The sequence below is a fragment of the Neofelis nebulosa genome, chromosome 10 (assembly GCF_028018385.1).
Source record: "Neofelis nebulosa isolate mNeoNeb1 chromosome 10, mNeoNeb1.pri, whole genome shotgun sequence".
Taxonomy (NCBI): Eukaryota; Metazoa; Chordata; class Mammalia; order Carnivora; family Felidae; genus Neofelis; species Neofelis nebulosa.
The window spans coordinates 11,535,713-11,552,295 of NC_080791.1; the positions used below are offsets into that span (position 1 = coordinate 11,535,713).

The 16,583-nt window shown below is 47.7% G+C and overlaps 1 protein-coding gene and 1 long non-coding RNA gene across 10 annotated transcripts in view; both read right to left on the minus strand.

Moving 5' to 3' along the window:
* The window catches only part of TMPRSS5 (transmembrane serine protease 5), a 94,998-nt gene that overhangs the window by 41,074 nt on the left and 37,341 nt on the right, over positions 1–16,583 (minus strand). For 3 of the 9 annotated variants that reach the window (XR_009249462.1, XR_009249463.1, XR_009249464.1), the window contains exon 13: positions 10,103–10,237. The exons of 2 other annotated variants lie outside the window; for them this stretch is intronic. Coding sequence is in view for 3 of the 7 variants with exons in the window: in XM_058686760.1 (XP_058542743.1) it covers positions 10,225–10,237; positions 13,492–13,610 (132 nt within the window). In the remaining 4 variants the exon portion in view is untranslated. Of the gene's footprint in view, positions 1–10,102; positions 10,238–13,491; positions 13,616–16,583 lie in introns of those variants that run through there. 4 more of the 9 variants (XM_058686758.1, XM_058686759.1, XM_058686760.1 and 1 more) reach the window with 3 other exon arrangements.
* LOC131486817 (uncharacterized) lies at positions 3,614–8,328 on the minus strand. The gene is made up of 2 exons (XR_009249466.1): positions 8,025–8,328; positions 3,614–4,821 (listed from the first exon to the last, which is right to left on the minus strand). It is a non-coding gene; the product is annotated as an uncharacterized LOC131486817 (long non-coding RNA).

Genomic DNA, 16,583 nt, shown 5'->3' on the forward strand with positions numbered 1-16,583 from the left:
GTTCCCAGTCTCACAAATGGCCCTCCTGATGCTTGCTTCCTGGTCAATCCCCTGTGGGCTTTCCTCCCACACTGAGTAGATCTGACTTGTGGGACCAATGGGCTACTGTGGGAGTGAAGGTGTGTGGCTTCTGAGATGAGATTACAAAAGAAATTGCAGCTTGTCGCTTTTTCTCTTAGGCTGCTCCAGCCACCATGTTGTGAGGACACTCAAGCAACGCTGAGGAGAGGTGCACAGGGGTTGGAACTGAAGCCTCCAGCCAGCAACCAACACCAATGTGCCAGCGATGTGAATGGGCCACCTCGGAGGCAGGTCCTCCAGTCCTACTTCAAGCCTCCTGACTGCACTCCCAGCAGCTCCATGATAGATCCTAAGCCAGAAGCTCCAGAAACTAGGAGGGATAAGAGACGGTTATTATTGATTTAGGCCACTAAGTTTTGGAATCATTTGTTAGGCATCCATAGGTAACTAATACACCAGATGGTGTGGATGTGGCTGGGCCAGAGACCACACTTAAAGAATGGCTGTGCTATTTTAACCTTTGTACCTAGCATGTGCCTGGCACACAGGATGCACTTAATAAATGTGTTTCTTTTAATGTTTATTTATTTTTGAGCAAGAGAGAGAATGCAAGTAGGATACAGGGTGGGGTGGGGTGGGGTGGGGGGAACAGAGGATCCAAAGGGGCTCTGTGCCAACAGCAATGAGCCCAATGCAGGGCGCAAACTCACGAACTGTGAGATCATAACCTGAGCCAGTCCAATGCTCAACTGACTGATCCATCCAGGTGCCCCAATAAATATTTTTTAATTGACTAATTAATGAGTAAGTATCATATGAATGGATAAAGGTGAGAGACCTACAGCTATGAGTACTGGGGGGCCATACGGTTGGTGAATGTTAGGACATGGGAAATATTTGGGGATGTTTGCTGAGAAAGGTCTGTAGAACCGTGGTTTGCCGAAGGGCCCTGCTGGCAAAATTGCCATCTTGGTGTGCAATCTCTACTCTAGTTTCTAATGCCTCTGACCAGGGGCTTGGCAGGCAAGGGAGCCTAGGCCTGGAAACTGGTCTCTCTACTTCTCCTTCCAGCCAACAGAAGACCTGCCAAGACATCCATCCACCCCTGCATTTTTACCTCCATCAGGGATCTTCCAGCCCTCTCCCTGCTCTCCTTTGTCAGCCCTCATGCTCCCATTCTGCCAGCCCCCACCTTTTTTCTTCCAACAGCTTCACCTTCCTCTATAAGCCCACTGGGGAAATTCCAGCCTCCTCTGCTGCTGGCCCCATGATGACTGTTTTATCCCATTTACATTATTCCTACAAAGCAATTCACAGTACAATGCCCCAAGTATTTACCAAGCATCAGCTGTCTGTGCTGGCCAGCACTAGACTCAATATACGAAGACAAATAAAACCTATTTACAAGTGTAAGATTTCCTTTAAAGACTTCAGAGCACCCAGGACCAGCATCTCTGTTTCAGCTAAAATCCCTCCATGCCAAACTCCAATCTCCCCACCCGCCTCCACATTCACCACAGCCACCTCTGTGGGACTAGTGTGGGTATGGGGGTTGTGACCACCAGCCTACGCTATGCATCACCTCCTTAGTGGCAGAAACATGTAGAAAAGTGCTAAACATGAGCACCTCTATCAGAAGGGACCTTTCACCACAACCCTAGCCCAGGACAAATCCTCTGCTCCTCCAGATATTTGATTACTGCATTTGTAACTAGCCTGGAGTCTCTGGAAGAAAACTGGCTTTGCTTTGATGTTTTTCCAGCTCTCTCCCTCTTGCTCCATTGGTTTCAGTCACTCTGCAAGGTCTTCAGACTTGTTTGTCTTCCCTTGCATTTTGGCTCAAAGTGTTTGTGCAGCAATACTCAGGATTCAGTTGGGATTTCTGAAAAACACAGTATCTGATATGCTATAGAAGACTGAGGCTGTCTAGCCCACTTCTAGGCAGAGCTTGAGATACTGAGCCATTTATTTTTAGCATTGTTATGGTCAGGGTTAAGTGGGCCCATCCAAACCCCCTTCTCCCTTTGGGTCTCAGAGGTCACTTCCCAGGATGCCTAGAGCCTTCAAGACAAGTGTAGTAAGCTTAAGGGGAGGGAGTTGAGCCCAGCCTCAAGTGCCACCCTCTCCTAAGCCTTTGCCATAGGAGCTCTACAGTTGTTCGATGATACAAGTAAACTTCTAGAGAAACTCTCAGTCCACATGAGGAAGTGGGCCACATGCTCCCACAAAGGATACAGACCACCAGTGTCAACTCAGGCAATGTCCACCCCAGAGCCCTACCTATTGGGGCTCTCAGAGTCTGACTTCCAGCCCCTTCCCTGAGGCTGCTTTCTATAATGAAAGCACCTCATACCTAGCAAGCTGGAATCAGAATGTTTGATCTTCCCCTCTATCTGTACACATTCATTAATATCACCACCAGTATCAGAAAGTCTTGAAGAAGTGGGAAGCTATCCAGATCCTGGTGGGCACAAGCTTTCCAAAACCCTACTGTTCGCTTGAAACTTCAAATGCCATCGTTGTCAACCCATCAGTTGTTTTCCTTGAACTGGCAGATTCCCTCTGTTCATTTTTAAATGTCTGCAAAATATCAAATCTGAATAATCATAGTTTTTCTATCAATATATCTCACAAGTAAAATGACATTCTAGGGAAAAAGTGGCTAGTTCAGCTTGCAACTCGGTCATATGAGTGCTTTTCCAAAAGACATCCTCTGTATTTCAGTATGCAGCAGAAGGGCTGTAGGGGGGCTCCACGCAGACCTAAAAAAGACATACATGTCTTGTCTCAAAAGCCAAGATTTAATAAAACTAGTACTCTATTGCTTCATCAAATATACGCTTCAGTGAAACTGGATTTTTTAAAATGTCTGTGGTAGTGAAAAATATGGTGGAAAACCACTAGAACAGTTTGGTGGCATTGCCTTCATCTGTGCCAAGGCACCAGCAGTTTTGCCCACCATCATTTTCGAAGTGTCAACACTAAGAAAGGGGCAAATGAAATCTTAGTATTATCATGAAAAGAGTTTTAACCATACAGATATCCTGAAGGAGTCTCAGACCCCAGGGGTCCTCAGACAATACCCTGAGTACTACTGGCCTAGAGCAAAACTGATCAGCTAGGGAATCAGATTCCCTCTCAGAAATTTTCTAAACCAAGAAACACTTAACCAACAAGGTGGCTCGTAGGGAAAAGTGAACTTGAGAAGGTAGCACCCTTAGATCAGAACCAGCAGGGCCCCTGTCCTGGATTGGCCTCCCACCTCAGGGGAGGCTAGTACTTTCTCTCTGATGCCTAGTAGCATCAGACTAAGGAAACTATCAGTATCATCTAGAAGGGGCACCCCAAGCCTGGATGAGGACCTGCAAAGGCCCTGTTTTATTTCTTTCCTTTGGGGAGCTCACAGACCCTCTACCTCATATGTGGGATTAACCAGATTCCCTGAGAGCCCTGGGGCTCACAGCAATGTGGTTGTCACAGGCCCTCACAGGTGGGTCCTGATTCTAGGAGGGCAGCTTGGCAAGAGGATTGCTTCTGCTGGCCAATGCAAAGTATTTCTTTCAAGGGATTACACAAGGTCAGGAAACCAGGATGGTATTGTCACATATCTTTTGGTGACACTCACTCATGTCAGACACAGGACGAATTCAGGACTTTGGGCTACCAAAGGTTCACTATCAATCTTTGGGCTCATGTATCAGGTGTTCATCCATGGTGCTCCCTTCAGTCTACAGCACCCAAGGACAGTGGAGACACCCATGCTCCCCCACCATCTGTAGTACTTCTGCTTTCTGTGGGCTCCATGCCACATGTCAGATGATCCTCTGGGGATGGTCAGGCCATCTCCTCCAAGGGCTTTAGAGATCATGGTTCCACAATGCCAATAGGCCCTTATGATCAATGTCTTCTCTTGATTCTGATAGATGTGATGACATCATATTCTTCCAGGTTAGTCTTTAACTGTCTAAAACAAGGGACTTTCTTTCTTCCTCCACCTGTGTGTCCTTCATCTATCCTCCCTGCAGATGGCAGTGTATAGAGTACTACAGTGGAGTCAACATTGAAAGAAATCATATTCTAAAGTGTCCGAAAAAGTCAAAACAAGACTTAATTAGGAATGTCTTAAATTCACCTTCATTTTTTTTTTAAGGATACTTTTGCTGGATATAAACTTCTTGGTTGACAGTCTTTCTATCAGAACTTTGAACATGTAATCCCACTTCCTCCTGGCCTCCATGGGTTCTCATGAGAAGTCAGCTGTTAACCTCGTGGAGGATCCTTTGTATTTTTATTTATTTATTCTTTTTTTTATTGGAGGATCCTTTGTAAATGATGAGTTACTTCTCTCTTGCTGCTTTCAAAATTCTCTGCCTTTGGCTTTTGTTATTTTGACTATAATGTGTCTTGGAGTGAATCTCTTTGAGTTTGTCTTCCTTGGAGTTTGTCAAGCTTTTATATGTATAGATTAGTGTTTTCAATCAAAATTGTTAAGTTTTTAGCCATTATTCCTTCAGATTTTCTCTCTGTCCTTTTCTCTAACTCCTTTCCTTCTGGGACTCCCATTATTTATATGTTGGTAACTTGATGGTGTCCTACATGTCTGAGCTCTGAGTTGGGTTAAACAAAGGCAAGCCTTGAGAATGGCTCTCTTCCAGGGAGCATCCATACAACTCAAATAAAGCTCTTCTCTGAGTATAGGGTTTTTTGGAGAGTCCAAGCCCATTCTTCCCTTTTTGGCAGCTATTAAGCTGCTAATTTTCACATAAACCATAGTTGTGAGGCTGCTCGTTTCCAAGGTTGCTGTGGAGCAAGGGAGAGGGGAATGGGAATAGGGCAAGCTAAAATACTATGAAAACATGATGTTCTTGCTGACATTTGGCCATTTCTTGAGTGAATGATCCTCAAATTGTTGTATATTGTGGTCAAATTCCAGCATTCTAGGAAAGTTGATTTTGACTATTTTTGCCAGTGTTCTCATTGCTTTAATGAAGAAGATTTTTGGAGGACCCTCTTCCACCATTGTTATAAGTGCTTTAAATTGTTTACATACACAAGGGCCCTGAACACCCTCCCAGTAGCCCTATCTGAAAGATTGTCAATGAGGCAGAATTTGAGCCATGGCTCAAGCCAAAGTTATAAGGAAACAGAAACTACATAAGATGAGGAAGAGCAAGCAGAAGCTATAAACTGGATGGAAAAAACAAAACAAAACAAAACAAAACATATTGGGGAAGCATATATTAGTTGGAAGAGAGCAGAGTTAAGAGCAGATGCCCAGAGTTGCTGAGTCACTTAGTGGCCAAACATTAGAGGAAATGCACACAAATTTCTGTGGCTGATATCCCTTCAGACACCTTGAAATCAGGACCGCCCATCTGTTCCTGCTCTTCCTGAGATCTGGTCTGCCTCTCTTGGGATCTTTAAAATAAAGTTCCTATAGAATGAAGTAATTCGAGAGAGTACCTGTTCCTTAGAAACAAAAGAGGCAAATAAAACAGGCAGACAGAGACAAAGGAAGGAAATTCCGGGCTCAGAACTCAGCATATGTGATGGCACAGCCAAGTCATAAAACAGCCTGGAATGTTTGAAAAGATGAAAATGAGAGCCAGAAAAGAGGAAAAGGCTGAGAAGCAGGAGAAAAGAAACAGTCAGGAGGACAAGGATTGCATTTTGTGGTGGTTAAAGTTGATGTTAAAGGAACCTGGGAAATGTCTGCTACAGTTTCTATGAGGAGAGGGCAGTGCACAGCTTTATATCTTGGATTTCCAGGAGTATTCCAGGGTTTGGTTCTCCCTAAGTTGGGTTAACACCCAGAGAATCCAGACCAAAAAGGGCCTGTCCTTTCAAGCAGAAATTCTCAAAACGTGCTGCCAGGACCAGCAGCATCAGCACCACGCAGGAATTTTCTAGAAATACAAGTTCTCAAGCCCCACCCTAATCCTACAGAATCAGAAACTCCTGTGGTGGGGCCTAACAGTCTGCATTTAACAATCCCTCCAGGTGATTTGGATACATGCTAAAGAACTACAGGTCTGTGAGCTGAGAGAGGTCTATGGACCCAGGAAAGAGAAGCCCAAGTAGAATTAGAGAAACACATGTACACGGAACTCGATGAAGAGAAACATTCACGCTTCATGAGCCCTGCATGTGGCCAGGACTGAGGAGGCCTCACTTCTGGTCACAGGAATCTGCATCCCCATCACTGGTTTGGGGTGGAAATGTGGAGGAAGGAGATAGAGGGGAGTATTGCATGTGCTAAGGGCAGTAAACTTGAGCCACTTCAGTGACTGGAGGAATCCAGAATATCCTAGATCCAGACTTATCTTAGCATTATTTTAGGTTCCCACTTTAGTTTTCCAGCTGATTAGAGCTACACTGTGCTGACTTCAACATAAACTCAATATTGTAGAAGTAGAAGAGTGATCGTCCTCCCCCAGGTTATGTCTCTTATCCCCTTAATCTGGGACTAGAATGTTCAGGACTGACTTGGTCAATTCTGAGATGGTTCTACCTCTACTCCTACCTCAATGGTAGGCCTTGGTGCAAAGCCAGCTCATTCCTCAGCCTTCAGCAGCTTTGACCAGAGAGTTTATTGATCCTCAACATTAGAATCAATAAGAGAACTTTCAAAAAAATTTGTTTAAGTCTGACCCTGAGCCTGGGAGCAACTGAATCAGAATTTCTGGAATGGGTTGGTATTTTGAGGGTGATTGCCACGGCAACTCTAACACACATCCAGTGTGGAGAACCAGTGATGACTGCAGTTTCCTTGTGAATCCCATCCTCCTGCCCCATAGAAGGAGCACCCTGGGGTGCTGGGAATCTCAAAGGGTCAAGAGATGGAGTGAGGGAAGAAGGTGGACCTGCATTCTGCTAGAGGGTGTGTGTGCCCGACCCAGGGGTTCCGACACCATCCTGAGGATGCCGGACAGCTGCAGACAGACCTGAGATGGCACCGTGTACGTCTGGAAAAGTCACAGTGTGGTGGTGATGCAGTGGGAGGACCAGGTGTGGAGGACTGGAGCCGAAAGCCTGAGGGGAGATGCTGAGAGTGTGAAGGAAGGGGCCACGGAGGAGGAGGAAGAGGAAGACGATGTGGAGGAGGCCGGGTTCACGGAACTCTGTGCGGATTGATGAGGGAGGACCAGGGATAACCCTGGGTTTCTGGCTTAGGCGCTGGCTGCAGGATGATTCCATTCACCCAACCCAGGGGTGATTAGTGGCCCCCTGAGAGCCCAATAAAGCAGGTGGCCGGGAGTCTGGGCTCTGGATTGGTTGGTCTGCATATGGAAGGTGCCCTTGCAGGGGAGTCCTTTACTCTCCATAAGAATTAGCGAGCCCTGGGAGGGCCAGTCCCTCCAGAGTCACTGAGGCCTAAGGCATCAAAGCATCAGAAAATAAAAAGGTATGATTAGCACAAGTGCCAATTCATGTAGCCCGCTCCCATGTGCCTGGCACACAGCAGATGTTCAGTGGATGCTCACAGAAGAGACAAACAAGCAGCACAGGAGAAGCATTTCTGTCTGTGAAGGCACCCAAGTTGGGTGTGGGAGGGCCTCATCGGATGGTGTCCTATCCCTGACAGGCAGTGAGGAACAGGCCTGAGAGACAGGTGGCAGGAGAGGGATGTTCTAAGGATGCATGAGGGCTCTTCAGAGCAGGAAGTGTTTGAAGAGAGGGGCAATGTCAGCGGGGTCCTGCGAGGAGGACGGAAATGGGACAGCTGGGGAGCCAGGGCCCCAAAACCACCCGGCCTCCATTGCAGGGCTAAGCTGAGCCCCGCAGGCCTTCCCGGAAGTGCCCTCTCGCATTTACCAGCACTGCCCTCCTGCTCCCACCCAAGTCTTAAAGGACCGGAAGCGCCTGGGGTTCTGGCAGGAGCCACCACCCTCATCCCAGGTAACGACTCCGGGCCGGGCCTGCCCTCCCCTCCGGCCTGGGCATCTTCCACCCTTCCCTGGACTTGGCTGGCTACCCAGGCCTCGAATCAAAAGATGACTTACTTCCTTTCTGGTGCCAGCACAAAAGAAAGTTTTGCCTTTAGATGGATTTTCCCCCCCATTCTGCCCCACAGTGACCAGACCCCGAGAGGAATTATAAATGACTTCTTGGCTGAACAGTGAGATCTTCATCCGTTCAAGCCCAGCATGTTTGGAGATCAGTGCTATGCCAGAGATCCCCAGGGGTACATAATGGGGAAGAGGAGAGTGAACTCACTGGACACTTCAGTGCTGATTGTTCTGTCACCAAATGTGTCCTTGACTGTGATGACGGCTTCTGCGTACTTGCTTTCATCTATCTCACAACCCTCCAAGGGGAAGGGGAGCATATTATTTCTGTCGTACCCGAGTTGGACACTGAGGCTCAAAAAAGCCAAATAACTTGCCCAAGGGCAAAAGCTGAGAGCCTGCGAGTCCCATGGGGAACATTTTGGCTCGAGCCCTGCCGGGAGACACCATGGCGGCCACTCCTGGGTGCCACTGAAAGCGGTGAGTTTCTTGTCTTTTGCTCAGGAGGCAGGGCTAGTGCAAAGACCACAGATTTTTGGAACCCCAAAAAATGTGTAGTTGAACCCCATCCCCACCTTCTCCAGGTGTGTCAACTTGTGTGTGTTAACATAGCTGAGCCTCAGTTTCGTTTACACAAAGAACAGGCTACCTCCTCAAAGCAGTTTTGTACAGATTCTGTGAACCAAGGTACTTAGCACGGCTCAGTACTTGATACAAAGGCAGTGTCCCACAAGCAACGGTTCCCTCCCTGCTCTTTTCAGCCAGGAGCAGTGGTTTGGCCATGTGGAAAGAGACCACACGCTCATTCTCAGAGCTATGGTTGCGTTGGAACCAGCTCCCTGCTCACGGAGAGACCTGAGCTCGGTGTGATCCCCAGGAGTTGACACCCTGAGGTTTGTGGGCTGTGAGCAGGGCTGTGAGATCTCTGAGCACGGTGCTCAGACTAACCCGGGGGTGGGGACAGCCCACGGATACCTGAGCAGAGCCCCTCGAAGGTCAGGTGGCAATCATGGCTTGTGTTCACTTGGCTGCACGGTGCCACCAGGAGCCCGGGGAGGCTGAACTTCCTGGTGGCCATTCCACAAGGTCAAGCAGCTTCCCTGAACCTCTCTATACCCCTCCCCAGGCCTTCTGCTCTGCACACTCCAAGAACTCATTAAATCCTTCCTTGATGGTATATCCATTCCCTGGTGCTCACACCACAGATTACAAGCTCTCCCAACAGGAGATTCCTTTTGTTGATGCTGAAATAAACTCTTTCCAACTTCAACTTTGAGATCCGGCAAACAGGTCAGAGGCCACCCTGACCATGACCTGACTCTAGAGGGTGCTGCTCCTGCCCATCCATGCAGCCCTGACTGATGTGCCTTCATTTATTCAGTCTGCTCAGCTCAGCATTTATTCTGGAGAAAAAGCCATCCTGGCCTCTTGGGACCTTCTCTTAATAGACTGGTTTTGCGGTGGCTGATCCCACCCTGCTGTTTCCTATCAGTTTAGCTGCTTTGCCAACTTACTCTCATTACAGTCTCCTCTTAAGCTTTTCAACCTCCTACATTCAGTGCAGGCTTAACTGGCTGCTTCTCTTCACTTAGAAGGACGAATGCCAGAAAAGGGTGGATCTGAGGCAGACCTGGGAGCCGGGAACACAGGTCACCCCAAGCCTCAGCTTCCCACCACCCTCTCTGTACTGGGTCTGTCCCACCCTCTTGGTACCTTGGATCCTGCAGTTGACAGAGAAACAGAGGCTGTGTGGCTCACAGACCCCCTAGGATTATTTCCTGACTTCATGATACCTAATGCTTCATAATAGCATCATGAATCCAGACCATGGAGGGCCCAAGCCCACCTCCAAAGAATACTTTTCCAAAAAGTTCACATGTGTGTGAAGTCCCTTTCCCCACCTACACTGCCCATTGCACAATTTCCACTGAAAGCCCATCCTCAACATCAGCAGAAGAACCTACGTGCTATGACCAGCACTGAGGATATTCCTGGGGAAAATTAAGGGACAAATATAATGCTCACTCCAATGAAAAGATATGTGACCTCAGAGGTCTAATGTAAATTCTTACCTTGAAGAGGCACAAGACAGCATAGTGATTATGTACGCAGGCTCCAGACTATGGATTCAAATCCCAGCTCTGTCACTTCCTAGCTGTGTTTTCTTGGGCAAGACGCTTAACCTCTTTGTGCCTCAATTTCCTCGTCTTTAAAATGGAGAAAATAAGAGCAATCATCTCATAGGACTGCTGCAAAGGTTAACAGTGTTGGGACATATAAACTGCATAAAACAGTACGCAGCACATAGCAGGTGTTCAGTAAAAGGATTTGTTATCAGTTTCCTCTTGGAGGGTAGAGGGGGGTGCTTTTGTACTTGGTGAGTTCCCTGAGCATACACAGGTAGAAGTTTGCAAATGAATATAAGGTCTCTCAATATCCTGATGTTTGGCTTGGGTTCTCCCAACTCCCACAAATCATAGGTCACAAAGGTACCAAGACTATAGAAGTGCCACACGCTGTCTATAGGGAAGATGAACCCAATGTAGCTACCCCACTGCACTGCTCCTGCCAGTTTTGAGAGAAGTCCCCATCAACATCCAACTGAAGAAGCATGTATTAACGTAACCCTAACTGTCCCACTTCGGCCATGGCAGGACCAACACAAACAAACCACATAATACCCTTCACTCATGTCTTCACCTTCTGCAAGTGGCACGGTGGTTCTCAAATATTTGATTTACATTTCGTTTAAAACATATTTTAGCCATCTAGACCATTATGAAAATGTGTAACATGCCCAATTTTGGTACTTGGAGACCACCACCCCATTAACTTAGGATACGAGATTAACTCATTTTTATACAGACCTCTGAATGAAGTTTTCCTCCTTTAATTAAAGCATGCCCTGAGACTAAAAGTCAAGCTGTGCAAACCCCATTGCTATTAGCAACGACTTAACTGTGTTAAGTCAGGATTCCTTGGTGCAATGCAACTGAAACCAAAATCTGGAGTTAAGCTGGGTCGTGAAATGAATATAACTCTGTAATTTGATGCATGGTTCCTGACTTCAACTGCTGATGCTCATCAAAATGGCATCACTGTTCACACTGACTGATTTTATCCTACATAGGTATCGGCAATGTGGAATTATAAAATGAATGCATGCTAATAAAACACTGCTTTGTCTCAAATATTTAAGGGCTCCAAATAAAGATTTTATCTTTAAAAGGAGTTTGAGACCCTACACTAACGGTTATATTAGTATGCCGCAGTTCCCCTCAAAGCCCACCTGCATATCTCCTCCAGGGTAATCTCTCCATTATACATGACTGTGACTCTCTCCTCCTTTAACGGTCTCAGAAGCTCCCCCCACACTTCTCATTAGACAAAGGAGGACTTCTTGGCTTGGCTGCCACTTATTCACAGGTGTCAGACCCTGTTCTAGGTCCACAATCACAAAACTACTTGCTTCCCAGGAAATGTCAGGTGTTTCATGCTGTTCCCTTGGTCCCAAATGGCCTTGTTCTCTCTTCCCCTCCTGGCCATATCCACGCCCCTGCCCCAGCTCATTGCTGACATTCATCAGTCAAGGCCCAGCTCAAGCAGTCTCCTTACCCAGCCACATACCTTATTCACGCTCCGGAATGAAGCACCTTGCACCTGGCCCTTATTGAAATGATTGGTGCACATCTCTAATCTCCCCCACATGATTATGAGTTTCTGCTGAAATAGTGAGATACTTACCTCCACATTCTGGTACATGACAAGCATTCAATAAAAATGAAGGAAATGAGTATGGAGGGGAAAGGGAGGGAAGGAGGAAAGAGGAGACAGGAAAAGGGAGGACAGAGGGAGGGAGGAAGGGATGGTCAGACGTTAGCAGGACAGATTGGGGAGGACCCGATCCTCCACAGTGATCATCCTCACAAAACTAAACACGGCTTCTCATGCCACACTGCTCACCTCCTAGGAACCTAAAAGACCTTCCAGATTAAGCTATGGCTGGACTACCTATGTGACTACTCTGTTACTTGCTCTTTCAAGATACTAGTACCTTTGGTGTAATTTCAGTTTCATGACAATAAAAGTAATGAGACAGAATCACTCCTCCTATACAGACAAGAAAACTGAGACCCAGACAGGTAAAGTAATAGGCCAGGGTTAGAACCCAGGATTCCACAGAGAGCCTGATCTGATCCCTCTAAGGGCCCCAGTTTACCTCCCATTGTGTGCTTGCACGTATGTGTACGGGAGCACAGACAATTTGGCAAGGCACTGTGGGGGCTGGGGGCTTAGTCTTTTCTACTAAAAACATGATTCAACTAAGGCTCGCCTTATTGTGAATCAGAGGCAGCATTTTGTTTTGGGCTTTTTATTCTGCACAAATACGTTGGTATGGAAACCACATTTCTGAGGTTACGATCGAAACACCATTTGCCTCCATTGGTTTTCTTAAAATCTTACATGCTGATAGTAGGTGGGAAATTTCTACATTTGCCACATCAGTTCTTTCTTGGCAACAAGGAACTGTCTGTAAATGGTTGTACAGTAATTGTAGCAAACTCTTTCAAAATATTTCATATTTGTGCTCTTTCAGCAAATAATAACTATAGCCGTGTTTTAGTGTTTGCCTGCAACTAGCCCATGAACCCCTCAAAGACAGTGCTATTCTTCTATTCAGTTCTGGGTATTCCAGGCTCAAGATGGGGCATGATAGCCAGGAGACATTCAATAAATGGGGTTTGAGTGGATAAACGTGACAAGTGGCAGATGTACCAATACAGATTAGAAGCAATAACCTGTTACATTTGCCTAGCTCCACACAATCTTCAAGGCCTTCTGGTTATTTCATTTGACTTGGTCTCACCATCTACTCTGTGAGTTATGTAGAACATATGTTATTAGTCCCATTACATAGAGGAGAAAATAGGAACTTCGCAAAGTCCAGAGACAGCTGGGCTCAATCACAAGGGATGAAGGCCAGTTCGGAACCCAAGCTCCAGGGGTCCTGGACCTGGCCTCCCCTAAATGCCTCCCATGCATCATGTGATGGAAACCCAAACCACGGTCTCCAGCATCAGTCTCCAACACCCTGGATGTCCTCTTCTATTTATTCTCCTGTTTTATGAGCATCTTCTACTGTGATTCTATTTTTTTAAGTTTGTTTATTTTGAGAGTGAGGGACAGCACACATGCACATGTGTGCAAGGACGGGAAGGGGCAGAGAGAGAGGGAGAGAGAGAGAACCCCAAGCAGGCTCCACACTGCTAGTGCAGAGCCCCTCTTGGGGCTCGATCTCACAATGAGATCATGACCTGAGCCAAAATCAAGAGTCAGAGGCTTAACCGACTGAGCCACCCAGGCGTCCCTACAGTGATTTAATTTTATATTAATTGCCGTGGGCTGCCCTAACAGAATACTACAGACTGCATGGTTTAAAGAACAGAAATCTGTTTCTCACAGTTCTGGAGCCTGGAAGTCCAAGATCAAGGTGCCATCACGGTCAGGTTTTCGTGAGAACTCCCCTCTTGGTTTGCTGATGACCACCTTCTGACTGTGTCCTCCTATATAGCCTCTTCTCTGTGCTTGTGAGGAAAGAGAGAGAGTGCTGGTGTCTCTTCCTTTTCTTATAAGGACACCAGTGAAGACCTCATTCAACCTTAATTACCTCCCAAAGGTCCTATCTCCAGATACAATCACATTGGGGGTTGGGGTTTCGACACATGCATTTGGGGAAGACATAATTCTGTCCATAACAAGTTCAATCCAGATTTCTCCAAAATGCATACAGATTGTATCCTGGCTCCTCTCCCACAGACCTCCCCTGACCCTACACATCCATTTTTCTAATTAGCTTTGGCTTGCCTTTGTTTTAGCGAATTCTGTCTGTGAGAGAGTTCTGGAATATAGTTCATTTGTTCACTAGAGTTTTGTCCCTGTGTTTATCTCAGTTAATTTCTGAGGGCCAGTGAGTGGGAATCATGAATCACTCTATTTTTCCACTAAGCATGAGTCTGGGGACTGCCATGAGGGGCGGGGGAGGGAGGGTGGCTGATGTAAAGTGGAGCCCCCTGAAATGTAGCCAGGGGCACTTTACAGCATCTGGAAGAGTGGGTGGGGGTCTACTTTTGTCATCTCACCTCTGTCTCACATGATGGGCTACAGTAAATATCAGCCCCCACAGAGACCAGAAAGAGAAGCCAGCCTCGTTCTGGGCTGCTTACTTAATAAGACCCTGTCCAATAGGGCCAGGACCAGGATGAGGCAGGAGCCAGCCCACCCTGTGAGATCCTGAGAGCCATGCCTCACTTAACCTCACCCTAGGCCTGACCCTGCTGTCCTGGACCTTTTTGATCGTACCCTCCCTCAAAGGAGAAGCTTGCAGGGCCGAGGTCACATGCTCACCCAGAGCCCATGTGCCCCCTTCTACACCCTGGAATTCAAGTGGCCCTGAGGCTGCATTCGCCTCTTTCCCTGAGGGCAGACCCCACTGGTGGGCACAGCCCTAGGCAGGAGGAATGCCCTCCTGGCTGCCTACAAGGCCCTGTGCAGGAGGGCAGGGATCAGGAGCTGGGAAGAAAAGGTAGCCACATGCCAGTTCTCCCCATCCCGCCATGCCCCAGGAAAGAATCCAAGGATTCTAGGATTCTAAATTTGAACCTGGTATTCCACATCTTTAAGGAGGTATATTTGTCATGGCAAGACATTTTCAATTGAATGATCTGCTAGTTTGATGTGTTACTTTTAACTCTTTAGACATATGGTATATTCCATCCATGCTCCTGCCCAAGCCCCACAAATGTTCAAGTGGTCCTGGGGGAAGCAGTCTTGAGAGGCTGACTTAAGATTCAGAAGCTCCCATGGGGACATGACCACACATACGTGCACACACATGTATGCACACGTGCACATATGCATATATACAAACAAGCTAGTACCAGAGGTCTGTGTTTCTTATATGTGACCACTGTGATTCTTCCTAATTATTTATGATCACATCTGCCAGGGTAAAGTGTTGAGGTGGTGTGTGTGTGTGTGTGTGTGTGTGTGTGTGTGTGTGTGTCATGGGGAGGGAGAAGCTAAAGGTGGGGGGAGCCCTGTACATGGAAACTGGCCAGAGTTCGATCTGCCTCTTCAAGGTTAGGGGAGAAATTCTGTAGAGGCTTATCCCAGACTCCCTTTATGTCTCCTCTTCCCTCCAGACCTTCATGTTTCATAGAATATACATACCAGTATACACACAAATATACACACAGACATGCGCCCAAAAACACACAGAGACCACACACACACAGACACACACACACACACACACACACACACACACACACACACATATGCAGACACAGACACACAAAGATACACATACACAGGCAGACACACAGATACATAGACACACACACAGTATGGATCCTATCACTTCCCAGAAGCCGCTACCAGTCCCTCAGACTCTCCTCTTTTCTGCTACCTCCCACCACCAGCTTTGACCCATTAGGATTGAGTGTACAAAAAGTGGTCCGTCTTTTGTTGGCCCCAGGACACTACGATGCTGTACTGTCTTGGACGTGCATGCAGAGGTGACACTGGACCCCGTCCAAGGTCACTCTCAGCTGAAAGGTTCCAGGTCCCAGCCCCAGGCCAGGCTAGGCCACGACTAATGTCACTTCTTGATTGTGCTCATTACCAGGGCCATGAATACAAATGAGCGCAGCCTGGGGCCCTTTCTTTTGGGATCCTCATTGGCAGTGCACCCTACCAGGCCCACCACATGCCCCTGGGTTTAAGAGGTTCTTGGACTCAAGCTGTTTGCTACTGGTTCATGTGAGGGACAGAGCAGAAGAGTGGAGGGGACGCTCTGGCCCCTGGGGGGTCACAGAGATGGCCTAAGTAGCCCCCTCACAGCCTCACCTTCCGCTCCGCCCCAGGATCCCTTCGAAAAGACTGCCTGGAGTCTGGCTTTCTCCCTGAGTCCCAGCCTGGCCTCCACCTGCTCCAGCCCCTCCCAGCCAGGATCCGCTGTGCAAATACAGGGCCACCGCCAAGTGTGGGAACAGTAAATCTTCCCTCGCTCTTTTATTCATGCCCTCACCTTTGCAGACAGTGCCGAGGCAAAATAAACCCCACAAAATCCCTGTGGGCTCCAGCAGTCTGGCAGTCTCTTCTTTGCTCTTCTCTGCTCCCCTCCGGAGGGCAGAGGCTGGAGAAGAGACCCACCTGCCTCCCAGGAGGGCGATAGCCCCCTCTTATCCTCCTCCCAAGGGGGCTCAGTGAGCACCTCATGCCAAGCCCCAGACCAGGATCTGGGGACCAGACATGAGTGAGACCTGGGCAAAGTGGGAAAGTGATGTTCATGGCTTCTGGGAGCAGCGCTACATGTACATCACCTTCCTAGCCTCCCCCAAATTGCAGGAGGGCTTCTGGACCTGGGAGGATCAGGCTGTGTGCCCAGAACATTAGGTGAAGCGAGGTACGGCTGTCCTGGCTTCTGAGGGACCACCGTAGCGAAGGACGGACAGCCAGGTCTGTGGGAGACTTGCTCCGAGGGCCTCAGGG